This window comes from Zosterops lateralis, assembly GCF_965231275.1.
Source record: "Zosterops lateralis genome assembly, chromosome: 17".
NCBI lineage: Eukaryota > Metazoa > Chordata > Aves > Passeriformes > Zosteropidae > Zosterops > Zosterops lateralis.
This window is the reverse complement of record NC_139777.1, coordinates 12,074,680-12,092,900: the sequence shown is the minus strand read 5'-3', so window position 1 is coordinate 12,092,900 and position 18,221 is coordinate 12,074,680. Positions and strand designations below refer to the sequence as shown.

General features: G+C 51.5%; 1 protein-coding gene across 1 annotated transcript; it reads left to right on the top strand.

Annotated features, from left to right (window-relative positions):
- Window positions 1–4,729: 4,729 nt before the first annotated feature.
- On the top strand, window positions 4,730–17,217 carry MLEC (malectin; the record flags this gene model as incomplete). Its single annotated transcript, XM_083873799.1, has 5 exons — window positions 4,730–4,919; window positions 8,194–8,372; window positions 9,711–9,887; window positions 10,004–10,061; window positions 11,236–17,217. The coding sequence occupies 5 exons, from the start codon at window positions 4,730–4,732 to the stop codon at window positions 11,463–11,465; spliced, it is 834 nt and encodes a 277-aa protein (XP_083729925.1). The 3' UTR covers window positions 11,466–17,217.
- Between the last annotated feature and the right edge of the window lie 1,004 nt (window positions 17,218–18,221).

The window sequence follows — 18,221 nt, the reverse complement described above, 5'->3', positions numbered from 1 at the left end:
GTCTGCACCAGGATCCAGAGGCAAGCCCTTGCCACAGAAAGGGGAGTCAGTGCTGGCCACTAAGTGTGTGTCAGGACTCTGCCCTCCCTCCCACTGTCCCCGTGGCCAAGGGGCCTGGAGCTGCCTCACACTGAGGGCAGTGCAAAGGGTCCCCATCTCTGCATCCCCTCCACTGGCACGGGCACAGGTGAGAGCCCCTGCAGTATTGTGGGAAGGAGAAATGGGAGAAAGGGCCCAGAGGGGAACTAGGAGATGGGATGGGGAGAAGGGCATAGTAAGAGCCAACCTCACCCCTTTCAGATCATTTAAAACACAACTGTGAGCACATGTACTGTGGGGCCATGCTGTGGGAGCTGAGCTGTAACTCCACTGGTGCTGGGGATTGGCTGGGAGCCTCTTTGTGTGGCAGTGCCCTGCTCTCCAACCTCTTCACACTGAGAAATGCTGCACATGTCTGCAGCAGTAACAACAGCAGCTTCCATACCCTACCAGCTGCTTCCAGACACATCAGATCTTATCCTCCTTTCTTCAAGATGCTCACAACCTACCACTTCCTTCCCCTACTCTACCAGACATACAGTTGTCTCCTTTCCCTATGCAAAGGTTCAGTCACAAGTTGCCAGGATTGATTTCTGCTTGGCTTCAAAGGGCACCATCATCATTGTGTGTTTCTTGGTGTGACTGGGAGCTGTTCCTCTTGGTTGCCTCCTTACTCAAACTGGGAGGTCAAGGACCAGTGTTTTCCTGCCTCGTGCATCTCAAATCTTTCACTTCTGAGGTTCTCTTTCAGATTCTTGGGATCCACAAATCCATGTCCCAAAGGAGGAATTTCTCTTCTGCTTTCCTGTTGCTGTGCCAACCAGCATAGCTGTAGTGATGGCTGATGCTCCAGTGATGGAAAAACTATGTTGCTCCTTACATTTGTGTGTGTGTGCATGTTTACTTGTGTTTGCACAGGTGTGTGCACTAGGAAGGGTTTGTGTGTGTGCCCATAAAAGCAAGAAGTGCAAATAGGTGCCTGGGAGTGCAGCAGTAGAAGAGTTTGTATGCAAATGGGTGTATGCAAACTGTGTGTGTTTATCTATGGAGCTGGTCCCATCTTGGAAATGTCGGTGTGAGCCAAGAAATTGGAACATGGATATTTACAGATCTCCACATTTACTGGCTCAACAGCTGTATTGTTGAGGGTGATATTGGAGATGAGGGTGATAAACTGAACAGAGTCCAGAGTCCTGGTAGGTTATAAATGTGGTTAGGGTAATACTGGAGGGGGAGCTGTGTGCAGGCTTTTGTCTGCCAAAGGGAGTGCTGGTACAAAATGTGCTTCACTTACAGTGGAGCCTGTTGAGGAAGGAGCTGCCTGTGCCTGTGGAGCAGGACAGCTGTGCTGCTGCCTATGTGCTGCAGGGTGCTGTGCCTGCCTGTGGGCACTGGGAATGGCTCGGGGCATATGCCTTGTGCCACAGCCAGCCTGCAGGAGCCCTATGCATAGTCAGAGGCCACAAGTGTGGTGGCTACCTCTGCCTGTTCCTTCCCAGACCTTGCCCTGAGCAGTTGCATCTTGTGCCCGCAGCATCAGATAGCAGGACTGTCTTTGTTTTAAATGGTTACTGCATGTCTGTGGGCTGGACTGATCCACAGTGCAGCATCACACTGGCTGGGCATCTTCCCTACCAAGTACAGCCACTTTTGCTTAAGCAGGTCCCTGTGTTTGTAGTATGGTGGAGCTGTGCCTGTTATCCCAAGAGTACTAGGCAAAGGCTGGCTGCAGGACACCTTTGTGTCATTGCAGAGGCAGTGCTGGAACCACAGCTACTTCTGAGGAAAGCTGAGTCTGCCAAATCATCTGTAGCTCTTTTCTGCCAGGTCTCACCATGATACAGGTCAGACAGGGCAGGTCTCAAAAGCCTTCATTTTTTTTTCTTCCAGCAGAAACTCTTGAGCTCCTGCTGCTAGCCTGATTTTACTTTCACAACAAACCCCAAATAATCCCAAGGAGTTTTACTATTTTCTTGTGTTTACAGGGGCAGAAATTAAAGATCCAATCTAAATAATCTAATTCCAGAGATAATCCTTTTGCTCTCATCTCCAATTTGGTACCAGTGAGGCTTCCAAAGAGCTCTACATGGCAGGGCACAGCTGGTCCCTTGTGAGCATTTGAGCCTTGTAGCCCTGTGCCATTTGGGAGGGCTATGGGGCAGTGGGGCTGGCTCACGCTGATTTCTTAGATGTCTCATTAGCCATGAGGCCTCCTTCTGATCCACACATCTTTGCTGTTCCTTTTGGACCTCCCAAATCTTGATCCCATTTTCCAGCAGGAAATGGTTAATACCCTAAACACATGCCCTTCATTGCTTGTGAACCATCAGGGTGGTAGGATAGACCAGGCAGGACTGATTCAAGACAGTCATTTTGGCACAGCTGCCAGGGGACAGGGAGAGATCAAGGGATTGAGAAAATGACCCTGAGCCTTTCACTTGTAGGTTACTGGTGTAAATCCAGCCTGCATCAAGGGACTGACTGATGGCTCAGTGGATTAGTAATAGGATGGAGCCTTTGACATCTGGGGCACAAACTGGCATCAAGTTGCTGATGTGACAGCAAATATTGATTTGGGGCAGCAGTGTAGGACACCACGGACACAGGTCAAACAGCATCTGCCATCCTCTGCCAGGAGCTGTGACCAGCCTGTGAGCCAGGGCGAGGGCTCCTCCTGCCCCCAGATGAGCACAGCCACTGTCCCTCCTCACTGTTGCTCACTTAATCCCTATTGCTTTGTGATGCACTACTGATTCTTGGGAAACGATCACCCAAACTGGTTTTTCGAAACCAGTTTTTTTTTTTCCCTGGGGACACCTGGTAAAACTTCAAGTGTTTATGTGCTTCAAAGTTGTGTTCTTGACCCACACATCACTGTTTAAAGTGTAGGATTAGGGAGGATCATTTGTAATCAGCACAAATGAGCTCTAATGAGGCCTCCCTCGGCCTCACCAATTGGACAGCATTGTCCTGGCCACGGCTGCTTGCACTCCTTTGGAAACAGAACTTGGGGGACACCCAAGAGGTCACAAACACAGCAGGGATACAGGAGATTAGCCTGGATTTGATCAGATGCTGCCAGGACTGGGGTCTGTAACGCTGAGATGATTTACCAGCAACCAGCGTGAGGTGGCTGAATCTGGAGAGGTGCTAAGCCATACACATTTCATGCCATAATCTGGATGTGGTTTCCTAAGGCACCCTGTAGTTTAGGAACCCCTTCCTGGCAGCAGTGCTGATGTGGGAGTCCAGCAGTGCCGTATCTGTCCTGGCCCAGTTACACCATGAGCCCAAGAACTGATGTCGCAGCAGCAGGAACATGCTTTGGGGTCCACTCCAACCTGGGCAGAGCAGACTGGAGAGCAGGGGCTGGGTCCTTGCACATTCCCCCACACAGTTCACTTCTCCAAGACTGTGTCTGGTTAAGAAGCCCACAGGTGCATTACAAACACGACGAATGCATTTAATTCTCAGTCTGCAGCACCGAGTCTTTATTTATAAAAGCAAATACTTTGTGAGAGACTTGAATTAATAAAACATCGCTGGCACTTAGAAACAGCCGCTGCTAATGCAGCCGGTGCCAGGAGCAGAGCCCTGAGGCCTGGCCGGTATCTGATGCCTCAAGGAACACCGTGTCAGACTGAAGGGCAAACATTAAGTTATTTGTTCCCCCTTTGTGTAGGGAGTGAGTTTCATTCGACCTCCACCTGGGATATCTCACTCCAGCCACCCAAGACCTTGCCAAAGTCCTCCAGAAAACAAACCCAGGATTTTACATTCCTCTACGAAGCGGAAGGCAGGGATCAGCCTGCTGGCAGTGTCACGGTCACCTCCCCGCCTTCCCCTTCATTGGCCGCTGTGCTTCTCAGGCAGATTTCTGTGCTGCAAGGTGCCTGCACGCCCCGGCCGCTCCGCTCCTCACCGGGCGGGCGGCAGCTGCCTGTTCCCTCACCCCACGGCAGGGGAGAGCCAGAACCGTGTTCTGCCAAGGCAGCGCCCCGGGCTTGGCCGCTGCTGTTCAGAGCACAGCGGGCACGGAGCGCCCGGGACGTGGCCAGGAGCCGCCCCCGACGGCGGTGGAGCTCCCGCTGCCCCAGCTCCGCTTCCAGCCCCTTCCCCGAGCACACCGGGTCCGTTCCGGTCCGCGCTGCCGCAGCGCCGTCCGTTGCCCCGGCAACCCTCCGTCTGCGCTTCCCGCCGCCGCCCCGCCGCGCTCCGCGTTCCGCCGCGCTGGAGCCCCGCCATTGGCGGCGCGGAGGGGCGGGCTCTGCCCACCAGCAGCCGGCGCTCAGGCCGGTTCACCGGGCTGTCCCCGCTCCGGACACGGCGCTGGGGAGCCTCGTCCGTCCCCGCCGCTCCCGCCCGGGGGAGCCGGTTCCACACCCGCCCCGCTCCCTGCGCGGGCGGCCCCGGCGCCGCTCGCCCCGGCCCGCAGGGACCCCGCTCCCCGCGCCGCTCCCGCCGCTGTCCCCGCGCCGCTCGGCCCAGCCCGCCCATCGCCGCCGCTCATTGGCCCGCCGCCTCATGAATATGCAAATAGAGACCCGCGGCCGTCTAATGGCAGGCGGGCAGGTAATTAATATTCTCGTTCAGGCGCGCGGATTGGCCGGCGCCGGTCCCGCCCCGGCAGCGGGGTAAGCCGCCCCCTGTCGGCGGCAGGAAGGGGCGGGCGCGGCGCCGGGAGCGCGACATGGTGGGCGCCGGTGCGCGCGGGGCGCCGCTGCTGCCGCCCGTGCTGCTGCTGCCGCTGCTGCTGCGGGGCGCGGCGGGCGGCATCGCCGACAGCGTCGTCTGGGCCGTCAACGCGGGCGGCGATGCCCATGTGGACGTGAACGGCATCCACTTCCGCAAGGACCCGCTGGAGGGCCGCGTGGGCCGAGGTGAGGGCGGGGGACACGCCGCGGCCGGGGGGCTCGGCGGGACAGCCCGCGGGGTCCCGCTCGGCTCCGCTCCGGCTGCGGGGCCCCGCTGTGCCGGCGGGCTCCGGACCCGCGCCCCCGCGCCGTCCTGCCCGCTGCAGCCCCGGGTGTCCGTGGCTGTCCCCGCAGGACGGCGGGGCTCCTCTCCCCCCGCCGCCCGGGGACGGTCCTGGCCCGAAGCAGCGCCAGCGGAGCCGCGGCCACGCTCCTCCCGCGCTCCTCCCGCCGGGCCCGGCCGGGGCCGCATCTCCCGTCCCCGTGGCGGTGCGGCCCGGGGCCCCGAGGCGGCGGGACGAGCCCTGCGGGATGGTGCTCCTGCCCTCGGCCCGCGGGGCTGTGTAATGCCGGGGAAGGGGCTCCGCGAGGGCTGGACGGGGATTGGGGCTGGAAAGGCGGCGGGAGCGGTCAGGCTGCCAGCCCTGCCGCGTGCGCCCGCCGCTCTCTTTTTCTTTCCCGTTTGCGCTGAAGAGTCCGTGTTCCACAGCAGGGTCCGCCGGTTCGCAGCCCTGTGCGCAGCGTGCTCGGTGCAGCGGGAGCGAGCTTTCCCAGCCCTCTGCAGCCGGATCTGGGTCGCGCACGGTGTGGGTGATGCTTGCAGCATTCCGGTCCCGGCCGCCGAGAGCACACGCTGCTGGCTGGGGCCCGAGCTGGGCCCGGCCGGGAGAAGGGGCAGCCGCTGCTCTGCTCCGTGCCCGGCCATGGCTGGGGGTTCAAGGGCACGGACACGAGCAGGAGTAGAGGCAGATGGGAAATCATCGGCTGCTCTAACTACCAAGTCGGTAAAATCTTCAGCCTACTATTTAGGACAGGATGGAGAACTAATTGCACTGGGGTTATCTTTTCCTACTTCCCCCAAGACCACCACACGGTTTGAATTGTGCACGTTTCTGCTAATTGGTGTACTAAAACTTAGTGGATTCACTAATATGTTGAAAAGCTAGCTATGCTGAGCTGCTCTGCTGTCAGTTACAGGTGAGTGGTGGAATGTGGAGAAGATGAGCTCTCTGTTGACTTTTGAGTCTAACCTTTGCTGTTTCAATGTAGGATGGTGAGGATTTTCCTGTGCTATACAGCTGGAACTGCTATTGCTTACCCTGCATGAGTGCTGTCCCAAATGGAGAGCCTTTTGGGCACACTGGATACAGTGGAGGTCACATTTAAATTCTAATACAGTTTTTCACACCCATGAAGTTGCTGCTCCACTTGCACAGGGTGCCCTGGTCACTGTAGGTCAGCTTCCCTTAATAGACCTCTCACATTTGTGAGTTGAATGTCTTTGTGGACTTGAACAATTTATTTTTGAGTTGAGGAGAAAAAAGGGTCTTTTTCAAGCACATTGTGACATGCACTTCCTTTGTGGAAAGCCTGTGGTGTTTCCTCTGAGCAGCAGGCTGTTAAAGTAATCCTGCTTCAGCCAGTGGTGCCAGGCACAGTGGAGACTTTACCCCTTTGAGCTCTCAGCTGCCTTTCCCTCAATGGCTTTTTATTGCACCATTGTTCGTTTACTCTGGGCTCCTCTCTGTGTTGATGGACATGTAAGGGCTATAGCAGAAATGTATGGCTGGCTGGGAGGAAATGACCTAGGGATAGTAACTCTGGGCTGTGCTGCCTCTGGGCATTTTAAAACCTTTTTTTTTTTTTTTTTTTTTTTTCAAGCCTCTGTTCAGCTGCTGTGCCCTAAAGGACTGACTGTGCTGATGCCAATTACAGAATAGGCAGGTGCCAAACATAGTTGAGTTACAGCTTGGTGTGTACTGCTGGCTCCCAGGGAGGACCCAGTGTGCTGTAAAATCCATCTAGCTTCCACAGCTCTGTCAACAGAGCTCTGACATGCAGGTGACAGGTCTTCCTCTCCAGTTACCTTCTTGGCTATTAAAGGACTTTCTTCCTGTGCAGGCTTTCCTTTAATAGGAGCTGACTTCTGTGGAGTCCTTGGTTTGCTATCACTATAATCTGTAGCTGGCCAGAAATACCTGTGTGGGAGGACAGGGTAAACTTTTCACCCTCTGTATTTCTGGTGGTTAGAGTCTTCAGTCTTTCTGCCCAAGCTCGGGTAGTAAAGAGAAGTGGAAGATTGTCTGAGCAGCTCTGTGTGAAATAGGAGACTAAGAACTGGCATTAATTTCCTCTCACTCGTTTGCATTGGCTCTGTCTTTGGCAATGTGTGCTGGGTTAGTAGTTCTTGCTTTGTCTTGGCCAGTGCAGTGTCTGTTCCCATGGAAATGGGGGTGGGAGAGGTAAGTGCCAGCAGAGAACTTCATCTGGATCAACTTCTGCCTGAAGTGCCAGTGGACAGATGGTGTCCACGGTCTTCCCTCCTGCCTCTGCTTCGCTGGGGAATTGTTTGATGTGCAGCTCTGGAGGCATTGCATCAGTTTGCATTTTTACAAGAACCCTGATGCAGTAGGATACCAAGTGGGGTTAAAGTTTTTGGGGGCTGGTGTAGAGATGGTGAAACACTGAAAAGGTGCAAATTTTGTTATTTCTCTTATTTTGTCAGTTATTGTTGTATTTGGGCATGATGTTTGTGCCCTTCTTGGGGGCTCCTCAGACGCCTGCAGACAACACCCATTTCAGCTGGGTGGCTTTGAGAATATCAGTTGTTGGAGCTGCTGGTGCTCTTGAAATACTTGTGTATCTTTTTTGCTTCCTTCATCCTGTCTTCATGCTGACAGGTATTGTGGGGCTGTGGTGAGAAGAAAGGGCTTTGTAAGATGCCGAATGTTTCTCACCCTTCTCCCATTCCCCAGGTTCTTAGTTGAGTCTCTAAACCCCAATCCTGTCAACTGCTAACTTCAAATCTGTTATGTCAATAAGCCAAGTCAGTCGTATGCTAACTGTTTTAGTTTTGTACTTGGAGTTTGAAATTTGAAAATATTGTAAAAATATTCTAGGTGTTTTCACTCTTTAAAGCAAGAGTCAATGGCCAAGTCCTTTGGCTTTGTGTAATGCTTTTAAAATGGGCTTTTCTTTCAGAAATGGTGCAAGTGAGCTTACTGTGTCAGACTGCAGCAGGTCTCCAGACTTGTTTTCCTACATTTCTTGGGTTTTGGGGCTTTGACTTCTTGTGCTTCTGCTCTGGTAGTGCCTCCAGCCGGTCACAGCAAGCAGGGGATGGGTCTGATGGGTTGTAAGTGCTAATGCCACTTATGGAGTTAAGTGCTTCAGGGGTGTGTGAAGTGTTTCTTCCTCAGAATGTAACCCTTCCTCTCACTGTTCTGTGCTCCAAACCCAGCTTCTGACTATGGTATGAAACTGCCAATCCTGCGCTCCAACGCGGAGGACCAGATTCTGTACCAGACTGAGCGTTACAATGAGGAAACCTTTGGCTATGAAGTTCCCATCAAAGAGGAGGGTGACTACGTGCTGGTGTTGAAGTTTGCAGAGGTCTATTTTGCACAGTCTCAACAGAAGGTAAGCAATAGCTCCTTGTGTGTCTCTGATGTGAGCTCCTGGCTAAGAGTGCGTGTGCTCAGGTTGCCTCTGCTGCTCCACATGCTGGAGGAAGGAATAAGGCACTAATTGTTAACTTAAGTCCCAACCTCTCCCAGGATCTGAACCTTTAGAGCTCTCTTCCACATTCCAGCTATACAATTGGACTGGAAAATTTAATTTCAAAGTATTCAAACAAATACGTGCAGCTAAACATAACTAGCAATAGTTTTATGACCTGTTTAGGCTTTGAGAAGTTTTTTTTTTTCCTTTTTCTTGAGCACTTGCTTCTGACTTGACAGTATAGTTACGCTGGAGGAAATATTGCATAGATTGAAGCAGGGAGGTGGTCTGGGTTAAATAGCCTACTCAAAACATTTTTTACAAATGTAATAAGACTTGATACTGGCTCTGTTTGATCCTGAACATGGAGGTAAATTCAACTGCTTTTTGCTTTTAGAGAAGAGTAATCCTTGTCCACTTTTGAAATCCCTCATGTACAGAAGTGGAAACAAGCAAGCAGAACTCAGAGCCCTGTACTAAACTGGGGTAGGAGTGGTTTGTGTTCTAGTCTGGCTTTCCTCTGATTCCATCAGCTTCTTTAGGGCTGATCTCGTTAAACACTGTGCTGCCTTCCTGCCAGAGAAGTATTTCAGGGAGCAGAACTGGTGGGGCTGGCTTACAGAACGGATGCAAAATGCAGCCACAGATTAAACTGAAGGGCTGAGGCATCTTTGGTTCCTCTTCCTTCATGTGGTTCTGCTGGGATTCCCCAGGTGCCGCGTGAAGCTTGAGTCATTACAGCCCTGAGGAGGACTTTCACTCTGAATTCACAGATGTGGTTAGCAGTTAAACATTTTACCTCCTTCAAACCCTGTGTTCTTCACCAGCTTGTTTCCTCTTCCCTCTTCTGCTGCAGGCTGTTAGTTAGAAATGGCTTAATTCCCTAGGGTGTGGTGTGTCAGCCACCTCAGGGTGGTAAGAGCAGATTTTCAGGCAGGAGAAAAGTTGTGAAAGAGGAGCATGAATAAACAAGAATAAAACTGTGCTGTCCTCCTCAGGTCTGAACAACAGATGTAGGGGCTGTTTTAAAAGGAGAAGGCAGATTTCAGGGTATTTGAAAGCATTGTTAAGGCTTTGGTGTCTTTACCTGGCTGCTTTTGGGCTCTGAATCCTTCCCAAAGGAGTGAGCCAGGACATGTTACAATGCTTTCTGGTCCTGTGTGCATAAAAAGCAGAGACCTTTCCTGTTGTGTTCCCATTTCAACTGTCACGTGCCTGAATGTGCTCTGACTCTCTGTCATTTCTTCCACCCTGAAGGTATTTGATGTTCGCTTGAATGGCCACGTGGTGGTGAAAGACTTGGACATTTTTGACAGAGTTGGACACAGCACAGCTCACGATGAGATCATTCCCATGAGTATCAAAAAGGGAAAACTGAGTGTCCAGGGAGAGGTTTCAACATTCACAGGAAAGCTCCACATTGAGTTTGTAAAGGTAAATAAGCTTTTCAGGGCAGAGCCTTGATCGTGTGCTGGAGGAGGAGAGGTGTTGGTAGGTGGGGAGACCATTCCTTGTCTCAGAGCACTGACTGCTGCCTTTGCTTTTTCTAGGGCTACTATGACAATCCAAAAATCTGTGCCCTATACATCCTGCAAGGAACAGTGGAAGGTAAGCACAGTCTCTGAGCCAGAAGGTTCTTCCCTCTTGGAGAGCAGCCTGTTGCTTCTCAGACTATGAGATCATAGCTCTTGCTGAACCACATCTGCCAAAATTGTTTCTCTTTCACTGAGTTCCCACAGAGTGCAGTTGCAGAGTGAAGTAGGTGTGTACTGTCCTCATTTTCCTCTAAGTCGCAAAGCTTGTGTCATTTTGGAGTGAGAAAAATCAATTTGTTTTGGAATTTCCTGTGTATGGGGTAGAGGAGAAGAGAACATGTCTGGTCAGTCTCAGCATATAGCTACAGATAAATACCCTCTGGCCTTGGATGTCAGCAGCAACCCTGCAGACAAATAATTTACAGTTATTTTAGCTAGTGCTGAGGTATTTCTTACCTGGAGCTTTGTTTTGCCTTCTCAGCTTGAGGACAAGGCAGTGTTTTTTTCCAGATACCAGTTCTTCTGGATAGCTCTGGGGAGTGCTGGAAAGGTCATTGTTCTTTCATCACCCTTTTTATAAGTGAGCTGCAATTGAAGCCCCTCTAGCTTGTGAACTAGGAGGGTTTAGGATCCCTCTGACCAAAACATCCATTTGCTTTACCATGGGATGGTCAGGAGCTGCTGAAGATTTGGTAAGAAATCTTGTGGCTAGGTGGCACCTTGCAGCTCAGGCCCCAGGCTCAGAAGGCTGGATTTGAATGGGGCTTGGCCATGCTGCTCTCACAGCTCTAGCTTTGAGGGGTGCAGTGATATGGAGTAGGACTGATTATGGAAAGGATTGTTCCCATTCCTGTTTGCACCTGTATCTGCTGGTCCTGCAGGCAGCAGGTGCTTGTTCTTAACTAGATCTTACTGAGCAGCTGCTGTATCTGAATGAGTGCTCTACATGTGCTTTGGTGCATTAACTTGTCCACGTGACATGTTGATGGTGTGGAAGGATGTAGTTTTTCTTCAGGCTGGATCCTTGCATGCTCTTATCTTGCAAAGAAAAGGAGTAGTGGTGTGCTCCTCTGTGGTAGAAGATATTCCTGTCTTTTGGGGTGTTCTGGTTGTGGTTTTGATGGAGTGGAGTCTCAGGTGCCCTCTTGCCGAAGTTCATGTTGGATCGGGGAGAGGGGAAGGAAGTGTCTTGAGTGATCTCCCAATTTACATCCTGTCTGCTTGCAACCTTTTGTCTTGTTCAACAGATGTTCCAAAGCTGCAGCCACACCCAGGTCTGGAGAAAAAAGAGGAAGAAGATGATGAAGATGACTATGATGATGGCTCCAGTGTCAAAAAACAGGCAAATAAGAACCGGGTTCAGTCAGGCCCACGCACACCAAACCCCTATGCCTCGGACAACAGCAGCCTCATGTTTCCCATATTGGTGGCCTTTGGTGTCTTCATTCCTACCCTCTTCTGCCTCTGCCGATTGTGAGAGCAAGCCCCACAGTGCATCAGCCCAGGGGCTGGGAGGGAAGGAGTTGGACCAAATATGGTTGCTTTCAATTTCTCCATATTGTTCATAATTTAAAGGAAAAAAAAAAAAAAAAAGAAAAAAAAAAAAAGAGGTGATTCATTTGGAATGAATAGCAATGAATAGCAGGTCCAGGTAAGAGGGAGCTTACCTTCCCTCTACCAGCAGCAAGGCCCTCGCCTTCCCCTTCGCACCATGTGCAGCCTCTGATTCTCCCTGGGGCATCCAAGAGTGAACTGAGTCCTGGCTGGGTGTGTATTGGGCCACTGAAAGCTGATGCTACGAGTCCTGGGCCATGTCCCACACTGAGAGAAAGCCATGTGCTGTAGGATCTCTGCCTTTACTGGTGGAATACAGTTCCTTAAGCAGGAAAGCAGTTCTTGAAACAAGGCCGGGGTACACACTTTGTCCAGGAGTGTCGAAGTGTCGTGGTGCTGTTTGGTGTCAAGCGCCCGCAGAGGACAGAGCCTGGCTCAGCGTTTCCCCGAGTGTGTGCAACACGATGTATGGTACTCGCCTGCAGAAAGATACCAAGGCTCCAGACCAGCCTCCGTGGAGACAGCCCCCTCCTAAGACTGCAAGCTGCGCCAGGAGCAGAGGGATTTATCTGGCCTGATTTGCTGCACCAGTTGGGAGAGACTTTCCTAGTCTGGCAGTTGCAATGTTTGTTCCATCGCAGAGGGATTCTGCTGTAGCCTGCGAGAGGCTGACGTTGTTAGCGTCTGATCAGATGCACTTGTTTTCTGTATTATGGCTTTTGTTTCCTTTAATATCCTTTTCTTTTCAAAGGTTTTGTTTTAAGCCTAGCTCCTTTTTTTTGCCTTTCCTAACAAGTGACCTCTTCTTTGGAAGAAGCTGAGAATCAGGTGAACTAGAGAGGAGGTTCAGGTCTTGTTCCTTAACCTTAGTAATGGTGAGCTCCCTTCTCCATGACTCTGAACAACCTGTGCTGTAGGACAGAGCAGAGCAACCTGGTGGATGCTCCCTGTGGTCTCTCATTCCCTCTGGAGGGACCAGCCCTGGCTGTGGCAGTGGGAAGTGGAGCTGGTCAGTGTTTGCAGTGAGTGAGTTTAGCCTTTTGCATATCCAGGCCCTGTAGTGAAGGGGCAGATGTCAAACATTTCAGTCCTGCAGAGCAGGGTGGTTTGTTGCCATCCAGGGATCTGTAAGTGAGCAATGCACTGGAGACAAGGTCACCTGCTTCCCCCAGGGATATTTCTGCAAGAGGCTTCTGTTTCCACATGCAGAGCCTGTGCCTGCCTGGCAGAGGCTGAACAGAGCAAAAGCTGCTGCTGCGCCTTCTGGTCCAGAGTTGCAGGCCCTGATGAGCTGCCTTCTCACAATCTTGGCCTCCAACGTGTTGAGCATTTCTGGTTGACCAGGAGGGAGATGTTCTGTGCTGGAGCAGGATCTGTCCCAGGCAGGGTTGGGTTTTTGCAGATCAGCTTTGTTGCTGCTGAGCTCTGGGCTCACAGAGCGCTTTACCTCATGGTCTCTCTGTTGTCCTCAGAAGTGTTCTGTCTTTCCCCAGAGCAGTGGCATTGAGTGGTGACCTCTGTGCTGCTCTGCCTCTCTGGGCCTGCATTTTCCTAGCAGTTGTTCCTGGGCCTGATCCCCTGCAGTGGCTCAGCCTTTCTTTGAGCTGAGCAGGGTCAGCAGAATTACTGAGTTTCTGGCAAGGGAACTGGAGGAGCCTTTTCTGTTCTGCTGGGCCCAGGCAGCTGAAGCCTTTGCTTCCTCTAAACCCTCAAGCTGTGACAGGAGCTGTCAGCTCAGGGGCTCCAGAGTGGAAGCTGGGGGAGGTGACAAAACACTGCTCTCTGCAGCAGTGCCACTGAACCTTGCCTTTCTGATCACATCACTGCTACAGGCCTGACCCTAATTCTGTATTGTGAGCTGAAAAACAAGCAGGACCTTAATTACCTTCTCTCCAACTGCACAAGGGGTAGTTTGAGAGAGAAGGAAGAGAGTCCCTGCCCCAGTTAAAGGAGAATACAGGCTTTAGAGAGAGCAGATCTTGAAGAACAAACCTTAGCATGAAAGGTGGTAAGCTTGAAGTTGTCTGCTTCAACTTCTAGCTACTGTTAAAATCCTAATATTTACAAAACTATTATAAAATATGAGCTCTGATACATTCAGTGACAGTGCCTGCAGGGATTCTCCAGCATTTTTGGGATTGCTCTAACTGGATCGAGGAGACATTTAGATCTTTATCAGTATTGAGAACCATGAACTGTGCTGATTTGTTAAGTAAAGAACCTGGAGTTGAAAGCAGGCATCTCTCTGAGGAGCTGCTCTCCTCCAGGCCTTTTAGGGTGCATTTTATTTGAGCATCCTTGAAGCAAGGAACCATTCAGCTTCTTGTATCTCACCCAGTAATCTCAGCACCTTGCCTACCAGGGAGAAAGAGTGTGTGTTTAGATGTGCAGAAGGTGGAGACAAGTCTTCTAGGATAGTTTATCCTGGCCTCTCCTAGCAGCCAGGGCACCCCTTTGGTGCCATAGCTGCCCCAAGGCAGAGCTGTACAGGGTGTGATCTAGTTTGTTCCAGTTGCTCAGTTCAAATGAATTTGTCCTATTTGAGTAAGAATAGGGAGGATAAATAGTTCATCCTTCATGACTTCAATTTAGTTGTTTTGACTCTGGTTTGACATCTCTCACTACAAAGCTGATTTCTGGGGGGGTTCCTGACCCTGTTACTGTCCTATGAGCAGTTTCCTTCCTGGTCCATCCCCTCCTGACAGGTTTGCTTTGGAAGGAGCCTTCAAACAAAGCATGTGGGAGCACTGAGAGTGGTGGGGGATGGCCAGTCAGCACCTTGCTGGGAGTGGAGTACTCCAGCTCCTCTGGCCATCTCTGTCTAGTATCTGCAAGCCAGACTCAGGGGTGTAGTGAGGTACCTGGTCCTGACCAGGGAAAGAAAACGTTTGGGCTGGCTGTAGCTTACCAGAATGGGTGTTTGAGGGAATATCCAAGACACTGTTTAGCTGAGGCAGGTCAGAGACAAGCCTGTTTGTGCTGATTCCTCTGCCAGCACAGGCAGATGGAGTGCAGCAGTGTGGAGAGCTGGGTCAGAACAGACCCTGGATTGATTCATGTTGTGTAGAGAGGGGCAGATATGGCAATTTTAATAAAGCTTCCACTTAATAAAAGGAAAATCACCGTCTATGACGTTTCAGGCCTGGATCCAGCCTCAGCATAGTGGTTTCAAAGCTTATTTTAATTGTCCCATCAGCCCCTCCTTTAAGCCAGTCTATTGAAGTCTTCTGTGTGTGTGACTAAACATCTCTGACCCTTTTGAGTGTCCCAGGTGGCAGTGAACAGAAAGCCAAATGAATTCCCTTCTCTTTTTGGTGCCTTTGTCTCAGGCTTTGAATAAAAGTCTATTTGAGGGAGCTTCTTTTTTTTTAAGGAGCTTCTGAGTTTTTTCTTTTTTCTTCAAGGGACAGGCATTCCCTGCCCTTGAGATCAGATGGGGACTGTCTCCCTGTCCCCATATGCCAGCTCTGGATGTCACAGAAGAGGTCACAACTGAAGTAGAGAACTGTGAGCAAGTATCTTTATTTTCAGCCCTTAAAGTCAATGGAAGAAAAGTCTAGCAGGGGATAGAAGAACTGGAAGAGCTCCTTCAGGTCTGGTCTCCCCCAGAAATCTCCTGAAGGCAGGATGGAGAACTCCCAGACAGTCTGGTGCCTGGGTGTCTGCAGTTCAGGGGTGAGTGAGTCACTCTGGGTCCTGGTAGCTGTGTGGCACTTGCAGCTCTGGGTGCAGAGTGGGGCTTGGGGCCTCCTGCACCCCTAATTTACTCACTGAGGGCTTGCCCTATCCTGCTTAGGTCTGAACAGAGCAGGGACCTGTGCCTTGTCCCTTGGCCTTTTAAGTTGAAACAGGATCGGAATGGCCAGGGAAATGTCTTGCTACAGGAGCTCTGGGCTGAACGAGCCTGTTGCTGGTAGAAAACAGCAGGAGAGGGCCATGAGAGCAGCTTCAGCCTTGATGTGAGACAGATTCTGAGCAGCTGCGAAGTACCAAGTGTTTCAGGCTCTGTTTGGTGCTCAAATGTGGGAGAGATCCGTCTGCTTCTTGCACGTATGGTGGGGAGGGAAATATCCTTGCTGGGAATCCAAGGGGAATGGGAACTGGGCCAGCACTGAGCTAATTTACCTACTGGCACTTCTGCATCTCCACAACAAATGCCAAAGCCTAATACAATTTGAGGATGCTATTTTAACGCCGGCCTGGTTCCACCAGTCTGTCTCCACCGGCTGGTCCCAAACAGGCTCACACAAGTGTTCTCACAATGGCACAAACACACCAGGCTGGAGCTCTGAGCGCTCAGAAACGTGATCACACGGATGGGCCTCCTGTGCTGCACCCCTGCTTCGTGCTGCCCAGCGGGTCTGGGGCACATGCATTCACCTTGGATCCAAATGGATTTGACCCAGGAGTATTGTAGCATTGAAAGGTGCTGGGATGGACGGGAGAGGTGAAAGCAGGTCCATGTCTTCCGGGACTCTGGCTTGCTCAGAGTTTATTGCTGTATATTAAATACTATTTTTGGAGATTGAGGGGAAGATGAGGGTGGGGAGGGATGTGACGATGCTGTCCCCAGTCTGATTGGTGGGATGCTACTGCAGGTTATTGATAGGTTTTGATTTTTTTTTTTCCCCAAAAAGTGCTTTATTTAAAAAAAACAATATCAACAGAACAAGTGCTTTCCACCCTCCTAGAAACTGTGCTGGCTGATTAGAAAATGTGAATAATCTTTTGCAAACATCAAAGGTTTCTGTTTAAGAGTTTGTGTGATGGAGATTTGACGGCAAGGGACAAAGTACAGCTTGAACCAGTTTAGCTGGGAAGAGCGTGAATCCAGGAAATGCAGGATCTCTGCCCTGGAGTTGTTCCCAGTCACACATAATGGGGATGTGCTCTCCTGTGCTACCGTGGCTGTTCTGTCACACCGTGGCAGTTCCTGAGCTGGTGTTCTGGAGCAGAGCAGTGGCTGGAAACTGGCTAACAAGTGGGGGCTTGAATTTTTTGTGGTTTCCTCGGGGGCTTTGTCCATTGAAGGCTTTCCCACTTGAGAAGCAGCTGGGTTGGTAAAGCAGCCCTTTGAGAGCAGAGGCAGGATCTGTGTTCGATGCCAGGAGGCAGCAGCCAGGACTGTCAGAGGTGGTGGTGTTTGTTTCCTGTTGGGATAGCAGAGTCAGCATTGGCACACGGTCCCACTGCTCCATAGTGCCTGGCTGTGGATGTGTGGAAGTGACCTGTGCCACTGGCATGAAGGACACATCACAAACTATGTAAAGCTGCAGGTCTGAGTTGTCTGTAAAGGCTGAAGCAGTGTGGGGAGAAATCTCCCATCTCTACGTGTCACCAGTACAAAGGTTTTTTGAGGAGGATTTTTTTTATTTTACTGCCCATTGCTTTGTGTTATAACAACTTGCAGTGACATTTTTTAGTTTGTTTTGCCGCAAGCTTGGGCCCTAGGTGAAAAGCACAGATACCTATTTCTGATTGCATTGGCTTTGCAGGGACTAGTTTGGGGGAGATGGGCACAGGGGTGGGTTATTTTATTTTTGGTACACGGTAGCAGTTTTATTTTTTAATTTTCCCAGGATGTTCGGTTGAGGGAATGTTCTGAAATCTACTGTCTGGCAGTTTAACCAGCAGTGTGCTAAAGGAAAATAAACAAAATTATATTGTCACTTGGATGAGATGGTTGCTCTTTTCTGGAGGTGGGGGGCAGAGGAGCCCCCTCTGGTTTACACCCACTCGAGGAGGGCTGAGCCTGGCTGACTGCCAGGTGACACCGTGCTGCTGCTTCCAGTACGGCCCTGGTGATCTCTTGCCCCTTGTTTTGAGCGATTAAGTGCAAATCGAATGGTACAACATCCTCTTAAAAGTGCTGGTGTACTTGTCGCTTCCTGCTCAGAGCCGGAGCACCAGAGAGATGTAATCTGCCTGCTGGGGCTTTGCGGGCTGCCCCGCTTTCAGCTTGGAACCGTGTCAGAGGCGGATGGGGCTGGAGCAGAGAGAAAGCAGCACCTTGTGCTCTGGGTGCCGCCTGCTCCTGGGGACAAGGGACCCTGGCCCCACGCAGAGAAGGTGCTTTTCCGGGGGGCCTGTGTCTGTCCTTCCTTAGGGCACAGGATGGAGGCACCAAGCTCGGGCAGTGAGGAGGATTTAGGAGCACTGCTGTGGGCGGGTTTTTTTGAAACAACGTCTGGCTGGCAGCAGGAGTGTGCTGCTCACAAGCCACAGCAAGTGTCACAAACCACTACTCAAAATCTGGTTCTGGTCATCATGAGCTTGTTCAGAGTTGGCTGGATTTTGAAAAGAGGGTGCAGATGTTTATTGTTCGTGCCCCAGTTCCCCAGAGGGCTGGAGGTGACTCTGGGCAGCTCTTGCGTGCCTGCTGGGGCTGGTGGCTGCCCCTCTTTGGGAAGAAACACATTCTTTCCTCCCTGTGTGTTGCTCCTGTGAGTCCCTCCAAGTGGGACCTCCCCAGTTCCTGCCACCAGGCTGGGGGGACTCGTCCTCTGTCTGCCACTGCCCCCGCGCTGTGTGCTGATGGAACTGGCAGCCCCGGGGGCACACGAGCACACGGTGCTGTCGCTGTCCCCTCCCCACGGGCAGAGCATGGTGTGTGTGCCCTCCATGGCATCCTCCTGCTGACAGTGCTGCTCTCCGAAACGTGCTTACCACCGTCCCCTGA